Source organism: Pyricularia oryzae, chromosome 2 (genome assembly GCF_000002495.2).
Source record: "Pyricularia oryzae 70-15 chromosome 2, whole genome shotgun sequence".
Lineage (NCBI taxonomy): Eukaryota > Fungi > Ascomycota > Sordariomycetes > Magnaporthales > Pyriculariaceae > Pyricularia > Pyricularia oryzae.
The window spans coordinates 3,646,973-3,672,135 of NC_017850.1; the positions used below are offsets into that span (position 1 = coordinate 3,646,973).

Genomic DNA, 25,163 nt, shown 5'->3' on the forward strand with positions numbered 1-25,163 from the left:
ACACAACGCACTTTTTAGTGCTGAGGGTTTTATCTCATGATGAAATGAAAGACACGTGTCAGTCGAATAAAAAAAGAGGTGAATGAATTATTCTATGCTCGAAAGTTTTGACCAGACAAAAAAAAGGGGACCACTGATCAGCTTGCTAATCAGATGGCCACAACGCTACAAGTTCGGGCTGGCATCTATCGATGTGATGCAATGTCGACATTGGCAGCTGACTGCGAACGCTTTTAATACTATAGAATGATATGAAACCGCTCCCACCATTGCAGACCTTGATGGACAGCCAATCAAGACGTGCATGCCCCTGGCTCGGGACCCCGCCCCCTGCTGCGAGCGGGAAGCGGTGGCACCCCCTTGCAATTTTAGCAGTCCACCATGTGCTCCCTCTGACCAATTACGGCCCACCGTTGAAAGCTGGGCCGTCAGGCTGTGCTATGCAGGAACCCCGGCCCTCCACTTCGAACACTGGGGATCTGCAACGACCCTCCAACACAGGGATTTTTCGACGCTCGTCAGCCATCCCTCGCAGCGCCTGCTGTTAACTTGCGGGGAGGTTTTGTGTTAGGATTTCCATTCATGCGCATCGACTCCCTCAAAGCCCTTCTTTTTGCCTTGCTTTGAAAGCAAAACCACTTTTTTACTTTTTTTTTTCCAGCAAAGAGGTTCGTTCGGGACGGCTTGTCGCTCATTTCCAATTTTATCCGCCTATCCCGTTCCTCGTACTGCATGCAACCCGCTCTCTCGTCAGGCTGGCCCACGACAAAGAAAGAATCCAATCCGCAGCCTCGTTTGGTGTTTCCTATTCTTTCCCTTGCCTGTACGGTAATCGCGAACTGTCGTTTCCTGACGCAAGCTCCCACAAAAAGCCAACAGGAATAACACACCGTCGCAAAGTGGCAAGACCAACAACCCGCGCGACCGTCATCCGAAGATCAAACTAATCCACTTCAGACCGCAAAAAAAAAAAGCAGGAGGGAAACAGTAAGCAGTTACGACTGAGACTTAAGCAAGTATTAGTTGTCACAAACCAGCACTACTGTATCGCAGCACGCGCACGACTTGCCGACTTGGTTAATGACACTTGAAATATCAACTCCGCCAACGGACCCTATCGACCTGTTTTGTCAACTTGACGTTCATCGAACTCCACTCTTAAGCGACGCGACGCGAACGCAGCTCGATTGACCGGTGGCTCCCTACTGCTATGCCTAGGACGAGCCCTAGCGACACTTCTAGATCGGATCTGCAAACCGAGTCGAACAGGCTGCTGCGATTGAAGGATCGAATTGCAGGAGCAACCGATACTGCATCTCGTTGAACGGTCCCTCTTCGGCCTTTCGAAGCCCTCAGCCTAGCATTTGGTTTCTCTCGCGGCGCCGGAACCTTCGGACCTTTACGAGGGACTGGCTCAGTTGCCGTCTTCCCTACCAACCTTACTCACATAACTTCGTTGGGTATACAGAGTTACATAGTACTGGCGACGACGGCGGTCACCCTCAACTGCGCACTGCGCCCGCCTGAGAAGCCGGAGCCATGGGGCTCACTTTCAATACAACATGCAATGCCACACTGGACGAGATGAGGAGTAAGCTGGACTTGCCTGAAAAACAGTACATGGGAGGCAGATATTTGTACCTCACAGATGCTAACATTGTCTATTTATTTCTGAGCACAGTCGGACCCGAAGATGAGATACCCATCGTTGGCCCCTTGCGATTCCACGACCTCGCCCTGGTAATTGCCTCGGCATCGACATTGGTGGCTGTCGCCTTGAGTTTTTTCTTGATATTTATGCATGCGACACATTACACCAAGCCCAATGAGCAACGGCACATTATTAGGATCCTCTTTATGGTGCCAGTGTACTCCCTGACCTCGCTGCTCTCGCTAAAATATTACTGGCACGCCATATACTTCACAATCATCTCCGAGTGCTACGAGGCATTTGCTATTTCGGCCTTCTTCGCCTTAATGTGCCATTACATTGCGCCAGATCTTCACGAGCAAAAGAAGTTTTTCCGAGCGCTGACGCCAATCAAGCCATGGGTGTGGCCACTCGACTGGTTCCGTGCCTGCTGCTGTGGCCAGAGAGGGCCTTGGAGGACACCTGCTAATGGGCTTACTTGGTTCAACATCATCTGGATTGGCATCTACCACTACATTGTCATTCGAGTCGCGTGCACAATCACTGCCGTTGTCACGCACTACTTCCACAAGGTAAGTGCCGGGCCATGGAATTACCCCTATGCGTCATCTGAAGTAATGAAACCAAACGACTGACTCTTGTTGCACAACCCTCAGTACTGTGAAAGCAGCAACAGCCCGGTGTTTGCACATATCTGGGTGCTTGTTATTGTGTTCATAGCAGTTGGTATTGCCATGTACTGCCTGATTCAGTTCTATGTTCAGCTGAAGGAGGAGCTGGCAGAACACCGGCCATTCCTGAAGATATGCGCCATTAAGCTTGTCGTCTTCCTCTCTTTCTGGCAGTCGGCTGCCATCTCGGTGGCAACCGCCCAACTGGAGATCGTCAAGCCCAACGAGATAATTGCGTATCCAGATCTCAAGGTCGGGATCCCATCTCTGCTTCTCTGTATCGAGATGGCACTCTTTGCCATATTGCACATCTGGGCCTTCCCCTATTCGCCATACCGCGTTGGGGCCAAGCCTACCTTCTACCCCGTGGCAGATCCATCGAGTGGAGAAGCGCCCAAACAGAGTATACAATTACCACCTTCGGGAGGGTTCCTAGGCCTAGCTGCTCTTTGGGATGCCCTGAATATCTGGGATTTCATCAAGGCGTTTGGGAGAGGTATCAGATGGCTCTTTGTCGGGGTCAAGCAAAGGGGTAAAGATGGTTCATACGGGGGTCACAGGCGTAAAGGAAGCAACAGTAGCAGCGGAGATCTTGATCTTGGCAATCTGGCAAAGAGCAGGAACGGGTTCACCAGCACTGATCACTTGCCAATTGCGAACCAGTTCCGGCGTAGCAAGTTCATGTTCGGCGGGGGAGGTAACGGCTCTTCCAACAGCACAACAGGCAACGGCTCACGCAGCCTAGCCCGGCCACGACTGTCGCCTGTGCCTCAAAGCCCGGTCAGTGTCAACAGACCGACGATTATAGAGGAAGAAGACAGCGGGCTGATCGCGAACGCGGCGGAGCCTGGTAGGCGTGGTGTCCCAGAACCCCCATCGCCGTATCGAGACCACTACCCGGGGGATCATGCCAACGAAGATGCTATGGCGGCCTTTCCGGTCCCTCCTGGGGCTTATGGCAACCAACCACAGTCTCATGATGAGATGGCATATTCCCAGCCTTTCACACCTACTAGGAATTTCTCGCGGGGTGGTTCGCAGGCCCCTTCTGGTCGAGTGCTTCTTGGGCAGCAGAGGTGACATTTGTAACGATGGCACGATTTTCAATTCTCTTTCTTTTTCTTACGACAAGCGTGGTTGTAGACTACCATATACATACAACAGCCCTACAACAAACACCCAAACCTTTCTCAGCATGCGCCAATAAACAAACGTATTGGCCCTTGTTTCCTTTGATTACGACAGGCGGATACCCCTTAAATTTGACATTAAACCAGCCGCAATGGCTGCTTGCATTTGGTGGGCAGTCTAACAACCAGCACGTGCAGACTTTCCTTGTTTTCTTGCTCCACGCCTCCTGAACTTCTTAAATTCCTACAAAAAGGAATAAACATAGCATGGCGTGTCCGAAAAATAGCAGGCAGCCTATGATGGATGACCTGATACAGTCTATTGTTATCATCTTTTTCATTTTGACAAGGCCGCCAACGATTCGGCTGGTAACTTGGGCTTTAATCCTTGTTTTCTTTTTAGCTGTCATGACGAAACACACTACGATCTAGAACTAGATAATCAACAAGGACACACCTGAGTTTGACATGGTTTCTGTGCAATCACTGTTTCCGCTAGTGGTTATTGATCCCCAAACTGTCAGCCTAGCGACTATACCGCGAAGCCTCTAGACTATTTATTGAGCGAAGAATGTGTCATAATACCTAGGCCATCAAACTGGTTTTTAGCAACCTCCCCAGGCACGCCGGATAACACAATGTCAGGATCGATGGATTGGTCTGAAGTTGGTTCAAACCATTTCTATCAGGGGGTATCTTTTCTAGACCTAAGATAAAAACACACGCAAGGGCGTGGGGGTATCATCATATATGTGCATTTTAAATTACACCAGAGCATGCCAGCCCAGAAAAATTACCGCGCCGCCAAGACATTTTGTTGGGTGTGTGTGTGTGTGTGTTTTATATATAATTTGCACAGAAAAATCACGATTTTTGAAAATCCATATGACGCCAGAACGATGGATCTCTAGGTCGAACTTGTACTTTTCATGGCAGAAGTTTTTGTATGAAGAGTCGGGTGATGTTGAGTAAATTTCTTTTGGCATTTCTAGCCTCACATTTCGTAGTTGTGGTCTTCAGGCCGACAAGGGCAGCTGCAGGGCCGAGACTTGTATGTGCTACCCTGAGGCGAGGCGGCGGGTGCCCTGCCTTTGGAAGGCGGATGGGAATATGGCATTGCAATCATTGGTATGCTGGTATTTTTTTGAGAGTCGAATGCAAAGTTTCCGCGTGTTGAAAAGAAAGAGACGTTACGTAGAATAGAATGAGATGATTTGGTGTAGGACTAAGGAAAGTAATTGTAGAATGGTTGCGATTCCACTCGTGGGCTTCAAGAACATAGCCATAGTTTTCCCCATCTTGTTGGGCCTGACTCGAGTCTTGCCCGCGCCAGGACTTTTCGACCGCTGCTGATATGTGCGTTTCTTGATAATGAGAAAAAAATGACAAAGCAGTATTCTTTGTTGCCGTAAATATCCTCCTCTTTCAACTCCTTTCGAGATAAACAGCCACAAAAGTTCCAACCAGACAGATGGCAATTTTGGTGGGGATCATACCCAACGCTGGTGCGAAAGCCGGTAGCCGCGGATAAGTGAAGTAAATAAAAGAAACCCCCAAAAGTGAACTCCTCCACCGCAACTGTGTAATATGCCAGAATTATATTGCTGCTTGGATCTCGATCGTGCTCAGCTCCATCCAAGTTCAGCAGTGGCTGGCCCGGCAGACCTGAGACATATCAGCCATCGTATCGAAGCACGGTCGTCTCCTATCGCCGCTGCCGCTTGTCACGATCACTCGAAAGTCCTGCCGCATCCTCAGACCGCCGTTTCCGGCTGCCACGATCATCCCTCCCTCCACTGCTGCCACCGTCCCTTCGGTCATCCGAAGATCTCGGCTGCGGCATGCCGGATCCTCCCCCACCACGCCCGCCTCTGCTGCCTCCACCACCGGGCATCCTCTCACCGCCACCGCCACCGCCACTCGAATGATCGCGAGGTACGTCCCCACGGTGTCGAGACTCGCGACCACTGCCCCCTAGAGACTCCCGGCCGCTGGTAGCGTTTGGAATGGCTTCACGCCCACCGCCACCGGTTGAGTCTCGAGCAGTTCCCCTCCTAGAAGAGCTTTCGCGCTCACCGTCCCGACCATGGCCACTGCCACCACTGGTGCCACTACTGCCGGGTGCTCCGCTCCTCCTATCGCGACCACTCTCCCGATGCTCTCTAGATTCCCTATCGCCACGGTCACCACGATCACCACTGCGATCTCTGCTGCCACGACGAGAAGGTCTGCCAGAGCGTGATTCGCGGTGTTCTTTGCGGCTTGACGACCGCTCGTGATCACGACCATCTCGACTGCTACTGCCGTTGGGGCCATGATTACTGTAGTCCGTCACAGGCCCACCCCTTGGCATGTCGCCGCCGAAAGAAGACGAATGTCCACGATCGCCGGGGAGGTCGCGAAGCATCGGGTTAGTACGCTCCTGAGTAGGCGTCGATGCGGGCGAGCCACCAGTAAGAATGCGAGCGTCTGAGCCCGGGACGTTACGTCCGCCACTCATCCTATTGTTGTTGTAGTTACCCCGGTTACCATCATTGTAGTTCGCCCTGTTCTCTTGACCAGCCTTCTCCAGGGTTGTGTTGATGCTGTCCATCATTGCGCGCGGGCCCCGGTTCCTGTTACGGTCATTGGCCGAACCAGGCCCCGAAGGAACCGAATGGTTGCCGCGAGGGTCCGAACCAGGTGTGTGTGATGGAATATTGGAGGGGGGAAGAGGACCCCTTCCAGTATGCGACGGCCTGTCGGGCGTATGGAGAGGTGGACCCATGGGCTGCCGTGGGCCCGCAGACGCCGGCTGTTGCGAAGGCGCCGGCCGCGAGTTCATTTGGCTTAAGCGACTGGGGTTGACAGGAATAGAATTCGCGGACACGGGCCCGGCAGAGTTGGGGCCGGAAGAGTTGTGCATTGGAGGGCCACCTTGGCCTGGTCCAGAGCCAGGTGCGCCTGTTCCGCTGACTAGACGCATCCGATCTGGATGAACACCGGTCGTTGGAGAGGGGGCTACTGTGCTCGTGGGAGACGCAGCGGCTGAGCCCGGTTCAAACTGACCAGGACGATTCCTGCGACTCGAACCCCTCCCAGATGCAGGACCAGTTGGAGGCTGACGGTCAGGTGATGTACCGCGCTGAATGTCTCCATTGGCATTGGCCCCTCGTCCTTCAGACCATGATGGTGCTTGAGAGACGCTAGTATCGAGCGAGCTCAAGCGTGAAGACTCCCTAGCTCCCCTTCCCCGAGGTCCTGACGGAGGCCCCGAGTGCGGTCCCGAAGGGCCTTCAGAGGCTACGGACTGGATCGGGTTAAGCCGACCGTAGTTAGGATCGTGGTGGCTCAAGCGACCATTATCCTGGTCATGTGAGTGTCGTTGGCGGTCCCCAGCGCTTCGCTCACCGTCTCGATCTCTATACTTGTCACGAGGCGCGTTGTGGATGGGGGCCTCCCCGCCATACGACTCTCGACCGGGTGGCCCTGTTGGTTCAACATGGAAGCCTCTACCCCGACCTTGGTTGCGTTCGCGATCCGAGGAAACTGTTTCAATGCGAAATTGTTCACCCCGTGGGGGCGATGGAGGTCGGGCGGGTTGGGAGCGTTGCCGGGAATCATCTCGAGGAGATCGTGTCGGCGAGGGGCCTCGCCTTTCACGGTGTGGCACAGCACGATCAGGTGTAAACATTCCCGGGTGTTCCTCTGCTAGCAGTCGAGCACGCGCCGGGTTGATAGTGGGCTCCTGAGGGTCGCCTGCCGCAGGCGGAAGTGCTGATCCACGGGGTGCGCTCGAGGAATCTCGTGGTGCGTCACGAGGACCAGGCCTACCGCCATCATGGGATCGCGGGCCAGTGTTCCTATCTCTGGGTAGATCTTTCAAGTTGTCCCTTGGCAAATCCCTAGCAGAGTCCCTTGCGGAATCCCTCGAGGGCCTAGAGTCTCTCTCCGAGACTGACTCTATCCGACGTGAAGACTGATCGTTCCTAGAACCCCTGTCTTTATCCGAAGGGCGGCCAGCTTCCCTGGAGCCAGTGTTGTTGTTGTCTGAGCCGCGCCGCTCAGACCCTGCAAAGTCCCGTGCAGATCGCTCGGAACGCGTTGAATCCGTGTTACGGGCATCACGCGTCTCTCTTGAATCCCTCGCATCCCTAGTGTCTCGCGATTCTCTTGGCTCTCTTGTTTCGCGAGCATCACGAGGCTCACGATTACCTCTCCCGTCTCTAGACTCTCGCGAGTCGCCTCGAGAATTGTGACTGTTGCGCGAAAGGCCCTGCCCGGGCATGGGAACATCCGGCCGCTTTGGAAGTTCTGGTCGTTTGGGAAGCCCTGCAATGTTGCCAGCAGGAAGTGTAGATGGAGCAGGCGACTTTTGGGCTGTATCTTTGTCATTTGCAAGAGCCGTCTTTTTCTCCTGGGACTGCGAGGGGATTGGCGTCGACTGAGTTGATTTGTTGCTTGATACTCGTCCATCCTTGACTTCGCCGTCCTCAACATCCATCTTCCGAGCACCGCTGGAGGCATTTGTGCTGTTCATGTTAGTGTCATGAACACAGAAAAGGGGAAGATATGCAAAAATTACGCACCCATTCGCGCTTTTTGGCCTAAACTCAGGGGCACTGGGTCGGAGGCTTTTGGGGGCATCTTGTTGAGACTCGCTTGCGACTTTAGCCTCCTCCTGCGGCTCCCCGCTCTGATTTGGTGTTAGCGATTGAGCGGTCCACCTGCTATGAGTATTTCATTGGGGTAGACATACAATATTAGGTCGGAAAGCTTGCACCATCACCCACTTCGGCTTCCTGCGTTTCATGCTAGATTCGACCATTCCTGCAGCTGTTGCAAGATCGGCGTGTCGGTCCTTCTCGCGGACCTTGATCGCATCTAGCTGCTGAGCAAATTGGCTCCCCATGAAGTCTACAGCTGGGAAGACCTCAACGATGGAGCTCAGCACACTGATGGCATTTCGAATGTGCATCCACTCCGAGCCTTGGAGGCACGATTTCAACGCTGTGTTCAAGTTTTTGTGCCAGCTGTACAGGAGGTCCCTGAAAGGATCATGCTCAACAAATGACTGGGGTACACCTTTGTCGTCGATGGCTGTTGCGAAACCGAGATAAATCCGTTTGCCAGTCTTGGCGAACAGCCCTAGCCCCTTTTCCTCATATAATGCCTTGCTGCGATGCCAAGATGCGAGGTCGGCAAGAACAAAACGCAGAAACCGGCCGAAGTGGACAGCCTCACCCATTGTGCAGGTGAAGATCATAGTCCTCAGTCGGTTAGCGTTAAAGAGACGGTCGTAGAGGGTCATGAGCTTGAAGTTGGGAACGCGGTTCTCATGGAGGAATTTGACTGCCCGGAAGGTGTAAATCGAGTCCGTGGCTGTGAGGAGAAGTCTTGGCAGCAGACATTGCTCGATAAGGGTGTCGTGTACAGCGTTAGGGTTGGCATCGGCAGGGAACCAAGATGGCTTTCCTTTGGCTACCCTTATTCTTATTCTCAGGTTGCTCTCCGCCAGCTGTACCATCTCATCTCGCAGTTGTTTCGAGATATTCTCCAGGCCTGTCCTCCGTTCGGCCTTCTTCTGCTGGCCCGCTTTAGACATATCCGACCGATCTCTTATCGTTTCTTCGAGTTGCGAGCGAAGTCGAGTGTTCTCTGCCTCATAACTCGACTGTGGCACCGCTATATCGGAGAGCTGCAGCGACCAGAAAATCGTGTAAAACTCTGGGCTCATTGACTTCAAGACTTCGGGGCTCAATAGAGGTTGCACTGCTGCCGACAAGGGCTGCAGAAGCTCCAGAAACTGATCGCCGTTGCGCACACCATCGGCCGCAGGGCCGGCTCCGTCAGTCTGAGAGTTCTGTGCGGCCGATGAATCCTTCTGAGCTGTGGCTGTCGGCTCGCCCATAGTGACATCAGGCGAGCCCTCAACCGCAGTGGTCATCGGAACATCCCCTTCTGCATCGGCAGCCGGGGTCGAAACGACCTGGGCTCGACTGAGCTCGTCCTTGGGCGACGGAAGAGCAGGTGCCTTGGGTGGGTTCCTGATGAAAGTGAGACTACCGCGACCAATCATGAACGCCAGGCTAGGATCCAAGCCGAATTCACTAAGCAGCGCAACTAGCCCCGGAACAGTGGCGTCAAACCGGTCTGGTTCGAGATTGCTACGCAGCAAGTCCAAAAACTGGCTCAGAATCTTCTGTGTGCTATCGATAACGCTCGCCAAGTACTTGATGTGCGCTTCGTCCTCGGGTATCCTGTAAATGGCAACCTGCCGGTATTGAGCAATACTTACCAGCAACCGGCCAGCCAAGTCATTGCTCAGCAACGCCCTCATCAACCTGAGAGCACTCTTTTGCGTCGACGATTCGAAACGCTTGTCCTGAACGTTGATCAGCGTCTGCTTTCGTAGAATAGGGCCGCCAGTCATCGCCTCGAGCTGAGCATCAGTGAAATCCACGTCTGAGACTACACCACCCATCGAAGTGATGAGCCTTTCGAGAATGACAAGATCTGTTGAGTTGCCCTTGCAAAGCTGTTCGTTGACATAGAGCAGGACAGGTGTGGGGTTAAGGTTCGCATAACGGCGAAAGACTTGGCCAGAAAACTTGGAGAGAGCCTGAAGCCACTGGCTTGTGTTGAGTACCGATGCCGAAGACGTACGACTTCTTGATGTGCTGAGAGAGTTCAGCAGAGACCATAAGAGCACATCGTAGCCCAGATCTGTGAAGTATTTGGCGCACTCGATAAACGCCTCGATAAGGTTGCTGTACGCTTCTATTTGCTCGAGCGCGACCTTGAAGACTATACCTGGTGATGAGTATGCAGCTTTTGCCATGGTTCGCGCCATTTTCTTGATGTTATCAGCAGACAAGCGCTTCATTGTGCCTTGGGTGTTGAGTCGAGTAATCTCAAAGGCGTCTCTCATCCCAGGTAATCTGGAAGTCGGTCCTTCGTACCAGTCGGCGTAAATGCTATACCGTACATGTGTTGGGTAGAGTTTCAGCATTGCCCAGACGGCGTCGACAAGGTAGGAGTTCTCCCCAGTGTGGCTAAGGGCGGGAACCAGGAGGCGCTGTAACAATGCCCGCCAGCGTTCATAGTTCTCTGGTGATTTGTCGATGTGCAAACTATGGGTACCTATGGCGGTCAGTTTTGCAAGCAAGGGGGCGTGAAGACCGATGTGAACGCCTGATATGTTCAGTAACGTGTTACAAAGGGTGAGCACATCTTCAATGTCCTGACAAACTGGGATGTTGTCGTTCCACTCGTTGAAGTAATACCGGTAGTTCTGGCCTTCCAAATGATCCATTTTGTCGGGATGGGGCCAGCGGAGGAACCGCCTAGGTGTAGGATCAGTCAGGCGAAGATCTCCCTTGCGAACTCCAGTCTGGTCCAAGTCAATGATTTTTTTAGGTGGACAGGCCTGCACATTATCTCCGCTGGCAGGAACAGGGGCGGCCTCTGCGTAGACTTTATCGATGGCGTATTCCAGAATACGGTGCAGACCCGGTAGGACCTTTGGTCCCGCGAGTTCTACAAGCCAAGGAAACCGACCAATGATGAAAAGCGCCTCTGGAAGTGCACCGATAAGTAGCAGGTGTTCTAACAGCAGGCACTTCTGGTCGAATATATCATCGTCCTCCTGGCTGCCCTTATTCTTTGCGTCTTTGCCATTGCGGTCGCTATCAGGCTTTGACGCAGTACTTTCTCCCAAGCGCCTAGAAGATTGATTTGCCGCACCAGGTGGGAGGGTATCATCCGAGAGTGCTCCAGCCGCCGCCAAGGCGTTTGAAGCGGCACCTGGCCGGTTCTTTGCTCGCTGCTTTCGGAGTTCCTTCTCCAACTCTTCTTGGTATTCCTTCATTTCCTCGTCAGGGTGGTACACGTGAGGATATATGTCAGTGAGTGAGATGAAGCCGATTTTGATGAGAACGGCGGCAACCCAGAGAAGATTCCCCGGGACTTTGGTCCCTTCGTTTTCCGGTGTTTGGTAGAATCTGAGCTTGAAACCAAGTATCTGTGCGGCAGTGCGGTTGCCTCGAGCTGGAAGTGTCTTTGTCGTCTTGATCCACTCCCGCTCAGCTTCACTGTACCCAGAGTCTTCGTCACTCTCTATCAGGCGCTGCAAGTCCGCACCTGCGACCTCCCTAGCCCCGAGCTCGTAAAACGCGTCAATATTGATGTCCCGAACACGTCTCCAAAAAGCTATATCCCTGGAGAGCTTCTTCTTCTCGAAGGCAGCCTCATGGTCGCTTTCTGTCAGCCCATCAGCGGCAAGTTCTGGCCAAGCCCAACGTGGGAGACCACTAAAGATCGCGGTGTCGTCGGACTTGGACATGGTGCGTGGCCACCAAGAGCTGATGCGGAGGAACTTGAGGAAAGGACGAAGTTGCTTGACTATTGTAGCTGCAAAGACATCGAGGCTGATATCGAAAACGCGGCCGACGTCCAGGTCGAACGTGCCTATGAGTCCCTTGACCCTCTCAAAGGTCGCCTGGGCTGCATCCCAGGGGTAGTCGGCATCTGGATCCGCCCTCAGGCTTGTATATAGCTCGTTGACCAGCTTGGAGAAACCTTCGGACTCCTCCCTCAGCAGGTTATAGTTTGCCTGGCGATAAAGGAGGTTTGTCGACTGCCGGATTCCGACCTTGACGAAAGTTTCGCGTATCAAGCCCAGTTGCGTCATGAACTGAGGGTCCAAGACCTGCCTCATGAGCGCATGCGGAATCTCTGTTGCCAACATAAAGTCACAGAGCGGATCCCTGAACTGGATAGTCTCGACGTCCATGAAAATCGAGACCGTGTCAAGGAAAAGGATTCGCGGATCGAAAGCAAACTGGCTCGCCGTAGCTTCTGTATCCGTCTGTACAACCTCTTTGACTATCCCACCTGCGTCCACGGGATCGATCCTGGAGTCGAGAGCCGAGTGTAAGAGCTCCTGAAACAAAGCAGATACCTCGGTAGCATCCTCATCGTTCCGAGACTGTACGCCGTGATCGATGACAGCCTGACGTCCACCCGTTTTCCACGAGCCTATCCGCTCTTCTGTGACAATTGAGTAGTCATAGTTAGGGAATGTGGGCGAAGGCGGGGCAGAAGGAGGTGCGGATATCGGCGCAGTGATTATAGGTGCCGGAGCAGCATGCGATGAAGCGCTCGGCGGTCGCGTTGACGTTGGGGATGTCGGTGATGCCGCCGGTGCCCCAGAGTTGTGGTTTGAGCTGTTCTGTGTTGAATCGCGACGGTCGCTCCGGCCGCTTCGGGTCTGACGTCCACCACGGCCGCCTCGGCCGCCGCCGCCACCACCATCGGGGTATGAAACATCGTGACGGCCAAGGAAGGTGTGCTCGGGTCGATGAGGGGACGGTCGGTTGCCCGAGGCGTCGATCGATGGTCGATCCGAGTGTCTCTTGCGTTTGGGAGGCATTCTGCTCCTCTCCTAGATGCGGTAGTGGTAAGAATTTGAAGACATGTATGTGAACCTATCGGCGCGCCGGCGAGGTAGCAACTCGTCCCGGGGCGGCAATACTTGACGCGGAAGATAGATTAATTGTAGCTTTGGAATGAATTGTTGGGGCGGAGGCTCATTTCGGAGTCGGGCCTAGGTGAATAGTGGGTGTGGTAGTTTTTTGGAAGCTGATGCCAAAGTGAGGCAAGGCGCCAAATGGCGGCTAGAGAAAAGTCGAAATCTAAGTAAAACAGGCGCGGATCGATGCCGGCAGAATGGGAGACAAGTCGAACAGAGGAAAATGATGAAAGAGAGTGGTAAATCAGTCGAGTAGCCTGATTTTTGACAAGACCGATGCAGTTTGTACTTTGTTTGTGGCTCCAATCGCCCGGCAAACTGCAGCTATTTGGTGGGCTTGGACTGCGATTGATGATGTTTTCGCGTGAAGCCAGTCAATGATGGAACCGGGCGGCGCGCGCGTGCTTGTGTTCAAGCCTCACTTGACCGGAAGGCTGCGTGCGTGTGGCTGAATTTGGAGTTGCGGTACGTGTGCTTTTGGTTGGCCCATATGACAGGCCCCACATCCTGCCCGGCGACGTGCAGTCGTGCACTCATGGTAGTGGAGCAAAGTCCGATGCGGCGCCGGGTCCTGTCTGTCGGGAGGGGAGAGGGGCCGGGATAGGCATGCGCTAGATTGAGAGATTAATAATCCCGCGGCACTTGATGAAGAAGAGTCACTCTTTTTCAAGTCAAGCCAATCTTTCTATTATTTACAGAGCGAACTCATCCATCTCCAAAAACCAGTAGTGTGTCTCTTCTCCCCCTTCTTACATCTGCTTGGTTTTAGGGGCCTATTTTTCGGAGAAACAATTCCTACCCACTTAAGGAATACGCACTGTTTCGTGCACGAAAACATGTCGTCTTCATCACCCACTGGTGGAGAGAGGCTGCGTTACGGTCAGTACCATACAAAAAAGACCACCAACATGTCACTGTTTTCTTGCTTTCTTTTTTTTTCACGAGAAGAGGCAAAATTTTACCTTCATTTCTTCCCCTTTGCATTATCATGCTTTCCACTCGGTGACCCCTCCTGGCCGATATCGGAATCGATGACTGAATACCTGTAAGAAAGAACGCGGAGCCAGCCGGAGAACCCCTTCGCGACGCTCATTCCGGACCAGCAGATAGCAATCATCCCATCCTTCACTCTGGAGTCTGGTGTGACGCTTCGCAATGTGCCCGTGGCGTACACAACCAGGGGCCAGCTGAACGCAGCCGGAGACAATGCCATGGTCATATGCCATGCCCTGACAGGAAGCGCCGATGTTGCCGACTGGTGGGGTCCGCTGTTGGGCGGCCCTGGTCGTGCCTTTGACACCTCGAGGTTCTTCATCGTTTGTATGAACAGTCTGGGAAGCCCATATGGCACGGCCAGCCCGGTTACGGCCAAGGATGGTGACCCGAGCCTGGGCCAGTACGGCCCGGAATTCCCCCTTACTACGATTCGCGATGACGTGAAGTAAGTGTACTCTGGGACATTGTGTGATGGCAATTATGTTCTTTCGGAACGTACAGGCATTAACGGGCGGGATTACAGCTTGCACAAGATGCTACTGGACGACCTTGGTGTCAAGCAAGTAGCCGCAGTCGTCGGTGGATCTCTGGGAGGCATGTTCGTTCTGGAGTGGGCTTACTTTGGAAAAGACTACGTTCGCTGCGTCGTCCCAATAGCCACTTCTAGCCGTCATAGTGCTTGGGGAATCAGCTGGGGCGAGGCACAACGGCAGAGCATTTACGCGGACCCCAAATACAATGACGGTTACTACCCTTTCTCGGATCCTCCGTCTACCGGGCTCGGAGCCGCTCGTATGTCGGCACTGCTGACTTACCGAAGCCGGAACTCCTTTGAGGCCCGTTTCGGTCGGAACATCCCCGATCCATCCCGGCGCCAAACAATAAGAGAACGGCCCCGACCCAGCACGCCATCTGAGGCTCACTTCCACATCCATAACGACGGCCACAACATATCCCGGGATGGCCTATCCCGGCACAACAGCAATGGCCAGGGGAGCAAGGCAGCGAATACCGGCGCCAATCCTACCGCCACCCCTGCCGTGGCGCAAGCGGCTGCCGAGGAGCGATCAATGGATCCCCAGTTCCACGGCCCGGAAAAGAAGGAAAGTCTCACCGGTGGAGATGCCGTACCGACCTCAACCTACTTCTCCGCGCAATCATACCTGCGATACCAAGGCGAGAAGTTCGTCAAGCGTTTTGATAGCAACTGCTACATTGCTATGACTCGAAAGCTCGACACGCACGACGTGTCGCGTAGCCGTGCCCCGTCGATTGCCAATGCGCTGGCCATGATTGAGCAGCCCACATTAGTTCTGGGAATCGAGAGCGACGGGCTCTTCACCTTTGCAGAGCAGGAGGAGATAGCTGAGCACGTCCCCAACGCGCGACTAGAGAAGATTGACAGCCCGGAGGGACACGACGCCTTTTTGCTGCAGTTCGAACAGGTCAATCGCTACACCCTCGAGTTCTTGCGGGAAGTGCTTCCAGACATCATGGAGAAGGATGGCGATGGCAGCTCAGAGACAGTGGAGAGTTCGGTGGGACAGCTTACCAAGTCCAGCACCTTTGGCGAGGCGGAGGTCGATGATATTACGGCTTGGTAGTTTGGTTAGATACTTTCGGCTTCTGATCAACTTGGCTGTGGCATCAATATTATCAGATACTTTGGCCTTGGCACATGCTTAGATCTTTCTATTCCCATAACCATTTCAGTTGCCGTCTTGACGCCTGTCGTACTTCACATATTTGCTATACTAATCCTGGGATTTCGGGTGTGTTTGGCGTATCTTCAACGGTCGTTCTTTATACAAACCGAAAACATGTCTCCAGGCTGGTCACTGATCATGCCTGAAAAGGAGCGCGATATCATTATCTCATTTTGCCTTTTTTTTTCTCTTTCCTTTACGCAAGTGAGATAAGAAGCACATTCAGAAGCCGGAGGCATCTTTCTCCTCGCTTGGAAGAACTTGCCAAACTTTGCAATTGATTCCTGGGCCATTACCCGCGGTGGAGTCGTCCTTGCGCAGATCACTATGTTCCAAGTTGAGCTCGGTCCTAAATAATTAGTGCCCAGTCTCGAACTTCATTGCCAGATGACGATCGTTCTGGATCCAATGATGCAATGAAGCGCTGGTTTGCAAAAGGATTCTGTATCTGAGGGATAAAAGAACATGGTTCATCGCCTTCGGCTAACCAACTCCAAAGCCGCTTTTACAACGCATTGAGGCGGCTACATATCAGCGGCACCGGGGAGCAACGTCGATGAGAGAAAACTAGGTGTTGAAACAAAAAAAAAAAAAAACGAAAAAAAAAGCCTGAAAGCTAGCTTCAGTAACCCTGGCCTTCAGGGCTGGGCTGGGCTGGGCTGGTCTCGCTTATTCTCTCCCGTCCTGGTTGTATCGACTCGCTTGTGCCGGCAAGCATCTCCGACAAGGCCGGCAGAACTTAGCTTTGATTTTTGATAAAGCGACACGTCAGGAAAATGATCGCGGAGCATGGCGGCAGTACTCTGTGGGGAAACCCGGAGTCAAGATCTAGGCGAGCTTGGCGAGGTGTTGAGAAATGAAAGAAAAACAGCGAAAAAAGAGCAAAAAGAGCAAACAGTTCATCCAAGGGGAGCGCTTTGCAGATCCCAACGTCAATCTTGAGATGGTGTCGTAATATAAACGTTGTGCACTCTTTTTCTACCTGTCTTGTCATCTCGCTCGCCCCCTACCCGGAAAGTCTAGAACTAGGATATGACCAGTCAGCTGCAGCGGGCAGCCGTCGTTTAAACAAGAAAACCAACAAGGCTCTTTTTCATTGTTATTCACTTAGCTAGCCCATTCGACGCCGATGTTTCTTTCTTGTCATGCCCATGACAGAAATAATTTTAAGGGTTGCAAGCCTCTTCTCCCCGCCTTAGCCAAGCAAACCGATCGAGGCCTGGATCGCCCGTCCACACATCACTCACCCCCAATCGTTTCAGCTCCCACCGAGATGCAGCAAAAAGAAATGTGGGCGGACCGACATGGGCCGGAATAGACGCGATTGATGGACAAATTAGCATATATATATTCGCCCAGGAGAGGGTTGGGGGTGCCATGCATGTTCTGCTCCCCGGGTAGCGGGTTGCTAATTATCCACATCGACGTTGCAGTGCGGCACTTTGGGGGGGCGTGTTTGGGCGCGGAAGCTCAAATATTGTCAGGTAATATTCGAGACAGCCATATTTGTGGAGGCTCGGCATTGAGGGGGCAATTGGCACGGGAAGGCGACAGGAAGCGGGACCTGACTCTGTATTTTGTTGGGGGGGGGGGGCATAAATCTCGGTTGCAATATGGAGAGCAGATGGTGCAGTCGCACAACATGTTGGAACTCCTGCAAGCCACCTGATTCTGTCATGGCGCTGAACAAACAATGGATATTTCATATGATTTTTATTCTACTGAGTCCCCTTACCCTCCTTCTTCTCCTCCTCCCCACTATCCATCCTCGTCCTGCATCTTCCCCAACGTCGAGCCATCCACACCCACTTCGCTGGCCAGGCCAGGCCCGAGGCCCGCGACTACTGCCGCGGCGGCCCATTCCCTCCGGTGTCACTCTAAGAAGCTTGCAACATGATATGCCCTATTCTGGATCGCCCTGCAGGGGGCGGGGTCGAAAGAACTTCGGCCGAGATCTCATGCAGGTTCAAGGCCCCCTAATTACTGTCAATATATGCACCATGTGGCGGTATATTGAGATCCCTCCTTGGGGAGATGCTGCACAGTCTTGGACGTCATTTTTTGAGAGGAGGTTCCGATTCATGTTATCGATCCAATCATTTTTGTCTTGAATGCCACAACCCATGATGATCTTTACCAATTTACCACCAAGAAGATCTCGGTCTACCTGAAGAGTAACTACATAGGTATCGTCAGTATTTTCTTCGGAGCTGAGATGAGAATGGTACGAAAGCCAAGTTGACAAGACATATGATTCCTGCCGCCATATGCTGCTCTACTGGAGCTCGCCGGGGACGTGTGTTCCAAGCCACCGCTTGGAATCCAGAGTATTACCGAGCGAGGTCGAATTCTCCAAGCTCCAGTAAGGACCCAGGAGCTAGCGGCATCAACAATTGCCAACGACTCCACTGTACGAGGTAAGATGATACGACAATGACAGACCGGCTCAAGCCGCCCTCTCAAACATGTAACAAAGCGAGGGATTGTTTGTCAGCTGGTTTTCGGCCACCACGTGCGGGTTGTTCGTCAAAGGGCAACCGTTTTGAGTTGCTGCCATGGAAAAATAAACAAACAACCCGACCAGTCAGATATATTGCAACCGTGGTAGTTTTGGCCTTCTGGGGTTTAACCGAGCAAATCCAGTTCAATTAGCATGTAAAGGTGCATTATCTCACATATATGGAAGCTATTTACTACAACTTCATCTGGCTATCACAATTAGCTGGATCTAGCGTTATACCCTCTACGAGTGATACTCCTATACAGATGGCACTGGAAGAAACTCATGAGGAAGTCGTGAAAACTATATCAGCCCAGCATATACCATCCCCGATGGGATCAGGCTACACCTGTGTAGTATCGCGGCAAGCTGGGCCGAACATCCCGGCCTCATGGTAGCAATCACTGAAGCCATCCGACGGAAAACTTGGGAATAGGTAAATCCTAACCTTTTTGACATAAGACACCCTGTCCCAGCCCTGTCAACCGCCCCAACAGGTTGAGTCAGACCATTAGATATTCTGGTTTTAGAAAAGGAGGAATAAGGGTTGTCGCTTTGGCGCAAGTTCCCGGTTCAGCCCCAGTGATGGTTCCGGCCCGCAGGACACCATCTTTCCTTGCTTGGACCCGGGGTTTGCAGCTCCCGATGGTGCCCGGCGGAGGACCGAGACAAGCCCTAGCTAGCTGCTCTGACCAAAATCCATACAGCCGAGGACTGTCGTGTAACCATCGACTTTGGAGTGCATTTTCTATCTAACATTGGCTAAAGTTGCGAGGAGGCTAGCAGGCTTGTGTTGTACCTATGTATACGTTCCGAGAAAACTGGGTATCATTCGAAGAGTTCTCTCGAGCTAAATACTCAATAAGTCCCAAATACGTTTTCGTCATGGCGCTGCCAAGTGGTGCCATCGTCGCGATATGAGCCGTGCATATGAGGAGAAGTAGGAGGATATTTGACAGATGCAAGGGTCTGCGCGGGGAAGAAGAGAGAAACAGGCGTGTTCCTGACTTTTGCAAGTTTGGTTCGGGCCAGCCAATCCGAACAGCAATCATAGAACAGCCTAGTTTGCCGTCGTTCAAGCTGTGATGAGTCGTGATCTCCGACATGTGGTTTGCATCGTCGACAGTGGGGAAGCTCGCTGAAATCCATCCTGGTTATCACGAAGCTTGAATGGGTTTACAATGCGCCATGTGTAATGTATTTTTCTTCCTCCGGTTCCAAACAAAGTTGAGAAAGGCAAGGGGTGGTGCAAAGGAGAAGTGCCTGGACTTGAAAATTCTCCTTGTCGGCGGTGCCGCAAACAGCCTGCTGCTCTCATGCCATCCGTAACATAGTCAACCGTGGGAAGCAGGTAGCCAAGTAAATTAATTGCAAGCGCTGGCATGATTGGTGGTGCCCAGTTGTTTCATCAGTGACATAACAGCGAGCGCATCATCAGCCTAGCTGCCCAGACTGCCCAGATGCACTGCCGAGCGACGACGCAGCACGCGCCGGCGGAGGCACATGGAGCAGACGTTGTAGGATGGTGGTGGTAGGTGTGTCTAATGCAATGAGGCAGCATGCAAGGGAAGCGAGCTGAACACCCTCGCCAGAGTCCCAATCCTGTCATCCATGGGGTTATCTCCCCGAATTCTCAGATAAAAAGCAGGGGACGATTTGATTGTCGTCCTTTTCTTCGATAGCATGGTCGGGCCAGTCACCTATTCGGCCAGCCCCTATGAGCCGGGCAAAGAGCCACTCGACTCGGTTGGTCGGTTGGTCGGCCTTCTTCCCGAAATTCCGGGATAGGCCAGGTAAACTTTTCTTATCACAGTTCCGCGACGTTCGGCAACACAGCTGCGAAACCAATCCCAAAAATACAGCACAACACAGCACAGGCCCTGCCAGGCATAGGCTGTCGCAAGGATTGTTTGCGGGGTTCGGGATATTACCACCTACTTCATGAGTAGGCCATAGATATTTATCAAGGGTTCCAAGCGTTGAGCGGATTGTCGCATTCAATTGTGACTTCAACCTTGCATGGGGTCAATCATTTTCCTTTTGCTTTACCGATAAAGAGCGCGTGGAGCACTGGGGTCGAAGATCAAAGTGTCACGGGACTCGGCGTAGTTTCGGGGGTAATTACTACGTGGTATTTACTGATTCCTGCCAGATACGACCGGATGGAACCAGAATCTTTTTTTACAAAGGAAAAAAAAAAGGAAAAAAAAAAAGTAAGGGAATCAATGATGAGATAGGCGTCGTAATGTACGTGCCTGTCTGCGACGAATAGGGAAGGTAAGTAATTATTACCTGCACCTATCTACTACCCATGAGGTACCTTACGACAGGTAGAAGCTCCTCCCCACGGGGTTTATCCCAAGGTTCCTGCTGGCTGGATTGAAATGCACCCAGACCCGCCTAGCGCGCTTGAGCTTTCCTATTCCGTGTTTGTTTCCAGTCGCTTTTCCGGCAATATCAGGGGTCGAAACGTGGGGGTACAGCGCCGTTCCGTGGGCTTTGCTTGGCCCAAAACTTTACCTGCTGGGCATGTCATCCGTATACAAACCTCTTTCATCATATTATGGGAAAGGCTAGATAATGATGATCTTTTTTTCTTTTCTTTTTTCTACTCAAAACCAGGTTCAATCTTTCGTCATGGGATCCATAGCCTCTCATCCGCTGTCGCTTGGCGAATTTTCACCGGGGCGCAATCGGCCATGTCGATGGCCTCAGCGTTGCATTCACTTACCCACTTCTTGCTGCGATTGCTGGACATTTTATCTGTTGCAGTATCGAACAAACCCTGTCGAGCGGGTATTTGCGCACGTCATTGTCTGGGGTTAAGTCGCAAGAGCGAAAGCCAAGCCAGACCTCACTATGGCTAGCCGCATAGCATCTATTGTGCGTGCGTTCAAAGTTCTACGAAGTAAATGCACTTTTGATATTGATGTCTTTTTTTCATCATTGCCTAGGGTACCAAGCTTGTTCATCGTACTACCATACTCAGATGGGTCTTCTTCGTATTGCAACTTGCTGCGGGATGTTCCTCCTCTTTTTTTCATCCCCTCTTAACACGAGTACATTGATTGATTGATACTGGCGCCATGTCCGGTTCACCAATAGGCCAGATAACACACATCACCAACTTTGACCATTGATTGGTTAGCCGCGATAAGGCCTTTCATGACTCTTGTCGTGTCAAGTTGATCGGATGTGTCTAGCAAACCATTGTCTCATTCGCTTGTCTGATCATCCAGGTCTCTCTCTTTTGCTGTCCGTTAACCGGATTGAAACATTCCTCATTTTACTCCCCACCCCGCATTGTCAAAGTTTTGTGCCCCGGGAAGTTCCCCAGCTCCGCCTACTGGACCTGGACGGGCTGGGTATGCATGATAAGGACAAAAAGAGAGAACACACACACCTCATACCGTGCCAAATCAAATGCCAGCAAGGCTGTTGGGATATTAGACTTTCCCAGACCGCTCAAGCTAAGACTTTCATTTGTCCGCAAAATTTATTCGTGTGGGCAAGCGGCAATGGGCGCTGCTCAACAAGAGTAGGTACAGAAAACAACGGATTTAGCAGCCGTCCACAAAACAACACGACTTCCGTATACCTACACATTTATCTCCCAAGTCACGAAACCAAATGCACACAGTACACGTTGCCGCGTCCCGTACATCCACAATGGTACTGCAACACAAAAACCTGCGCAACCCATGCCTTGGCATGTGTGGTGCCACCAGCTTGAGAAATTGATCGATCACAAATCAGTACTACATATTACCTAAAACTCTTCTCTCTAACTACCCACTCTATTTCCTTTTACCGACTTTGTTGATCATTCATCACTTCTCGCACAAGCATTTTACTCACAGTAGTATTCGTAGCCAAGATTGTTTTGACAAAACCGGGCTTGGCAAGCCCAAATCAGAGCTCTCTGCCCCAAAGTCTCCACAACCATCTACCGGTTGCCGCGTTTTTTTTTTCTCCTGTCTTTTCTTGTTTGTTTCGTCTCCCTCTCCTCCATGGATATACGTACCATCCCGTTGAGGAATGGAGCCACCCGAAAAAAAGATACCATTCTATGCATACTGTAGGTAGGAAATGCAAATATGGAAGTGATATTACGGACAAGGTATGGCTTTTTAAAGCAGGCAACTAGTCATGTATCGCTGCGGAATAACACCTACCGCGCCTTGGCGGTGGGTTAGGTGGACGCTTTTGACGTAAACATGTGGAGGAGGATATACAGCTGGGGCTGCCAAGAGAAGGGAGAGAGACAAGTTAAGAGATTGAGCAACAGACAAATGAGGCAAGGAGGGTTAAATTGGAGCTCGTCGAAAGGATGGACAGGCTAGTCTAGATTTCACAAGAAAAGAAATGAAAGAGGCACATATCTACTCGTGTGAGAAGTGATTGGTCAAACATAGCTTTTTTTAGGGTGGACAGGACCTGGATGGGCGTGTGTTGCGGCTGAGGGCCTTGTCTCGCGCAATGATGAATCAACTATGCGCCTTTCAGGTCTGACGATTCGCAAATCCCTTGCATAAGAGGGGGGGAAGAAAAGAAGCAGATAATAAGCCATGATGATGGACATTACCCAGTGGCGGCTCTCCCCCGGAGACCCCGGGAGTTGGGGGGACGACAACCCCCTTTCCCAAGCCTTCACCCCGCCAGACCCGGGGAACATGGACCCATGGGAAATACATATTTGTACAAATGGTGAAATTTGCTTCTTGCGCCAATAAAAACTCATGGGGGGCCAGCAAGGTATGATAGCACTAAGCAAAAAAAGCTAAGACCAAGGGAGGGGGGAGGGGGCGTGGGATGTTGAGGAAATGGGCTGGGGCTGACGTGATCCTTCCTTGGTGGCGGTGACACATTTTATTACTTGCCTTTCGCGGCTCAGGCTCGGCATGGACTTAGCTGAGCAAAGGGACGATTAAGGGAGAAAAAAAAAGTTTGACAGCGGAAAGCCCCGGGGTACTAGGGACTGCTGAAGGTTCTTCCGCTGTTTCCGCGTGTCAGGAAAAGAAAAAGAGACTTCATAACTCTGGACATATTGGATGCACTCAGGGTCAATATTCTAACCATCCTTGTTGTGTGCGTTCTGCTGGCAAACACATCTATCTCAAAGTCTTCGTGGTCTGGTAAAGAAAAATTGATCAAGGTGGTGGAGAGTATTGATCCTTATTTTACAGCCACTGAGACTGTTTGGTGTACCAGGGGTTCCAAATACAATACAATTTGCTTAAAGCGAAAGAAGAGAAAACGAGAACAAGGCTCGCACAAGTTAAGATCCCTCCAGGAATCAGAATTGATAAATCGGCAGGAAAAAATAAAGTTAATATCGATTTCCATCAGGAAAATGCTCCCAAACGTGGCCACATGGCGACAAACTTGGGGGCAGCAAATGTGGCGATAATAGGCCACAAAAGTAGAAACTTGTTGAGAGTATGACAAAAGTAAGGAGAATATCAAAAAGACAAAGCGCCGATTTCCAGTCTAGTAACCCCTTTGTATATCCGAGCAGTAAAAGCCATCATCAGTCGTCCCTGTGGCATGATTCGCAAATAACCGGATCCCTTCTAATCTTTCTTTTATAACGCCCCTGATACGCTGAAAACAAATCATATCTTAAAGTACTTTCAAGTCCATGGATAGCTTTGCATGGCAAAGTAGCTTGTCGGCCAGGTAAATCACATCCGTTCCATTAGGTCCCCTCCAGAAACACTGTTGGAGGACGAGCTCCTACCACTGAGATGGTATCCATCGCTGGGAGTGAGAAGATCATGAACGGCAACCTTGGGAACGGGAAGTTTCCTCTGAGACCCATCGGGACGACTCATGATGTCGGCGAGCGAGATACCACCACTCCTGCCGCCAGCAGGCGGTGCGGCCATGGCACTGGGCTGAGGGTGGCCGTACGGTGCGTCTGGTTTCGGTTCCAATGGCGCCAAGGCGGGCGTGGTGTGCTGCTGAAGGCTCAGAGAGCGGAAGGGCGGGAGCTCATAAGAGGTAGGCATCGAGTAGTTCGAAGGTCGAAGACGAGGCGAATGAGCAGGCGTGGCCAGAGGTGTGTGATCAGGGGTAGGTGAAAGTGAGTCATGGGAGAAAGTAGGCGAGGACGGAGCAGTAGACTGGGGCGAGTTGGGCCTGGACCTCTTCGCCTGTCTGTAGCTCTGGTTGTAATGATCATCATCTTCATGCGAGTGGGATCGAGACATGTGGTAGCTCGAGAGAGAAGCCACAGGACCAGCTCGAGGATGAGAGCTGTTGTGCATGTAGTACGGGTGATGCCTGGAGCTGTGATGGTGGTGGTGAGGTGGCGCCATCAAGTTGTCCCGCTCCACCTGATGAGCAGCCTTTGCGAGCATCGAGATGTCCATGTTGTTGGAAGTCGGAGGTGGCCCACGGTGGTAAGGGTAGGCGGCATGCGGGTTAAGTCCCGAAGAAGGTCCAGCGTACTGCGCGTAAGAGTGAGGAGGTGACACGTTGGGCGAGCCGAGGACGGAGGGCGGCGCCGACCGGATCGCCTTGTGGCCCTGGGGCGGTGCCATCATTCCATCGGGACCGACCATGGCGTGGTGCTGAGCCTGGCCCTTGGCTCCTCTCCTCGAGTTAGGGTTGTTGTGTATCCTCGAGTGGCGGGTGAGCTCATCAGACCGAGAGAATTTTTTACTGCATCCAGGGAACTGGCAGGCGTGGGGCTTCTCGCCGGTGTGCGTCCTGATGTGACGAGTCTGGTGTTCAAGACGGTGGAAGGCCTTGTCGCAGAGCGGGCACTTGTAGGGCCGCGGCATCTCCATGTTTGCTGGCTCTGAGGTGGATTGGCCACTGGGTAGAGGGCCGTTAGGCCTAATTGCTGTCACGGCGGCCATGTCGCCTCCCTCAGTAGACTGTTTTTGTTGCTGCTGCGGCTGCTTGGATTGTTGCGGTGCCGATGGGGATGTCGAAGATGCTTCAGGATTCAGCAGATTGGAAAAATCCACTGCTGACTGAGCTCGTTGCAT

At 52.3% G+C, this 25,163-nt stretch overlaps 4 protein-coding genes across 4 annotated transcripts; 2 read left to right on the plus strand and 2 right to left on the minus strand.

The window, feature by feature from the left end:
* The first annotated feature begins 512 nt into the window (after nt 1–512).
* On the plus strand, nt 513–3,966 carry MGG_01467 (uncharacterized protein). Its single transcript, XM_003714376.1, has 3 exons — nt 513–1,591; nt 1,682–2,223; nt 2,308–3,966. The coding sequence occupies exons 1-3, from the start codon at nt 1,540–1,542 to the stop codon at nt 3,400–3,402; spliced, it is 1,689 nt and encodes a 562-aa protein (XP_003714424.1). The 5' UTR covers nt 513–1,539; the 3' UTR covers nt 3,403–3,966.
* MGG_01468 (THO complex subunit 2) lies at nt 3,923–13,326 on the minus strand. Its single transcript, XM_003714377.1, has 3 exons — nt 8,191–13,326; nt 8,021–8,127; nt 3,923–7,963 (listed from the first exon to the last, which is right to left on the minus strand). The coding sequence occupies exons 1-3, from the start codon at nt 12,862–12,864 to the stop codon at nt 5,158–5,160; spliced, it is 7,587 nt and encodes a 2,528-aa protein (XP_003714425.1). The 5' UTR covers nt 12,865–13,326; the 3' UTR covers nt 3,923–5,157.
* Nucleotides 13,327–13,617: 291 nt separating this feature from the next.
* MGG_01469 (homoserine O-acetyltransferase) lies at nt 13,618–17,908 on the plus strand. The gene is made up of 2 exons (XM_003714378.1): nt 13,618–14,404; nt 14,483–17,908. The coding sequence occupies exons 1-2, from the start codon at nt 14,175–14,177 to the stop codon at nt 15,561–15,563; spliced, it is 1,311 nt and encodes a 436-aa protein (XP_003714426.1). The 5' UTR covers nt 13,618–14,174; the 3' UTR covers nt 15,564–17,908.
* Nucleotides 17,909–23,849: 5,941 nt separating this feature from the next.
* MGG_11201 (DNA-binding protein creA) lies at nt 23,850–25,163 on the minus strand (the record flags this gene model as incomplete). Its single annotated transcript, XM_003714379.1, has 1 exon — nt 23,850–25,163. The coding sequence occupies one exon, from the start codon at nt 25,161–25,163 to the stop codon at nt 23,850–23,852; it is 1,314 nt and encodes a 437-aa protein (XP_003714427.1).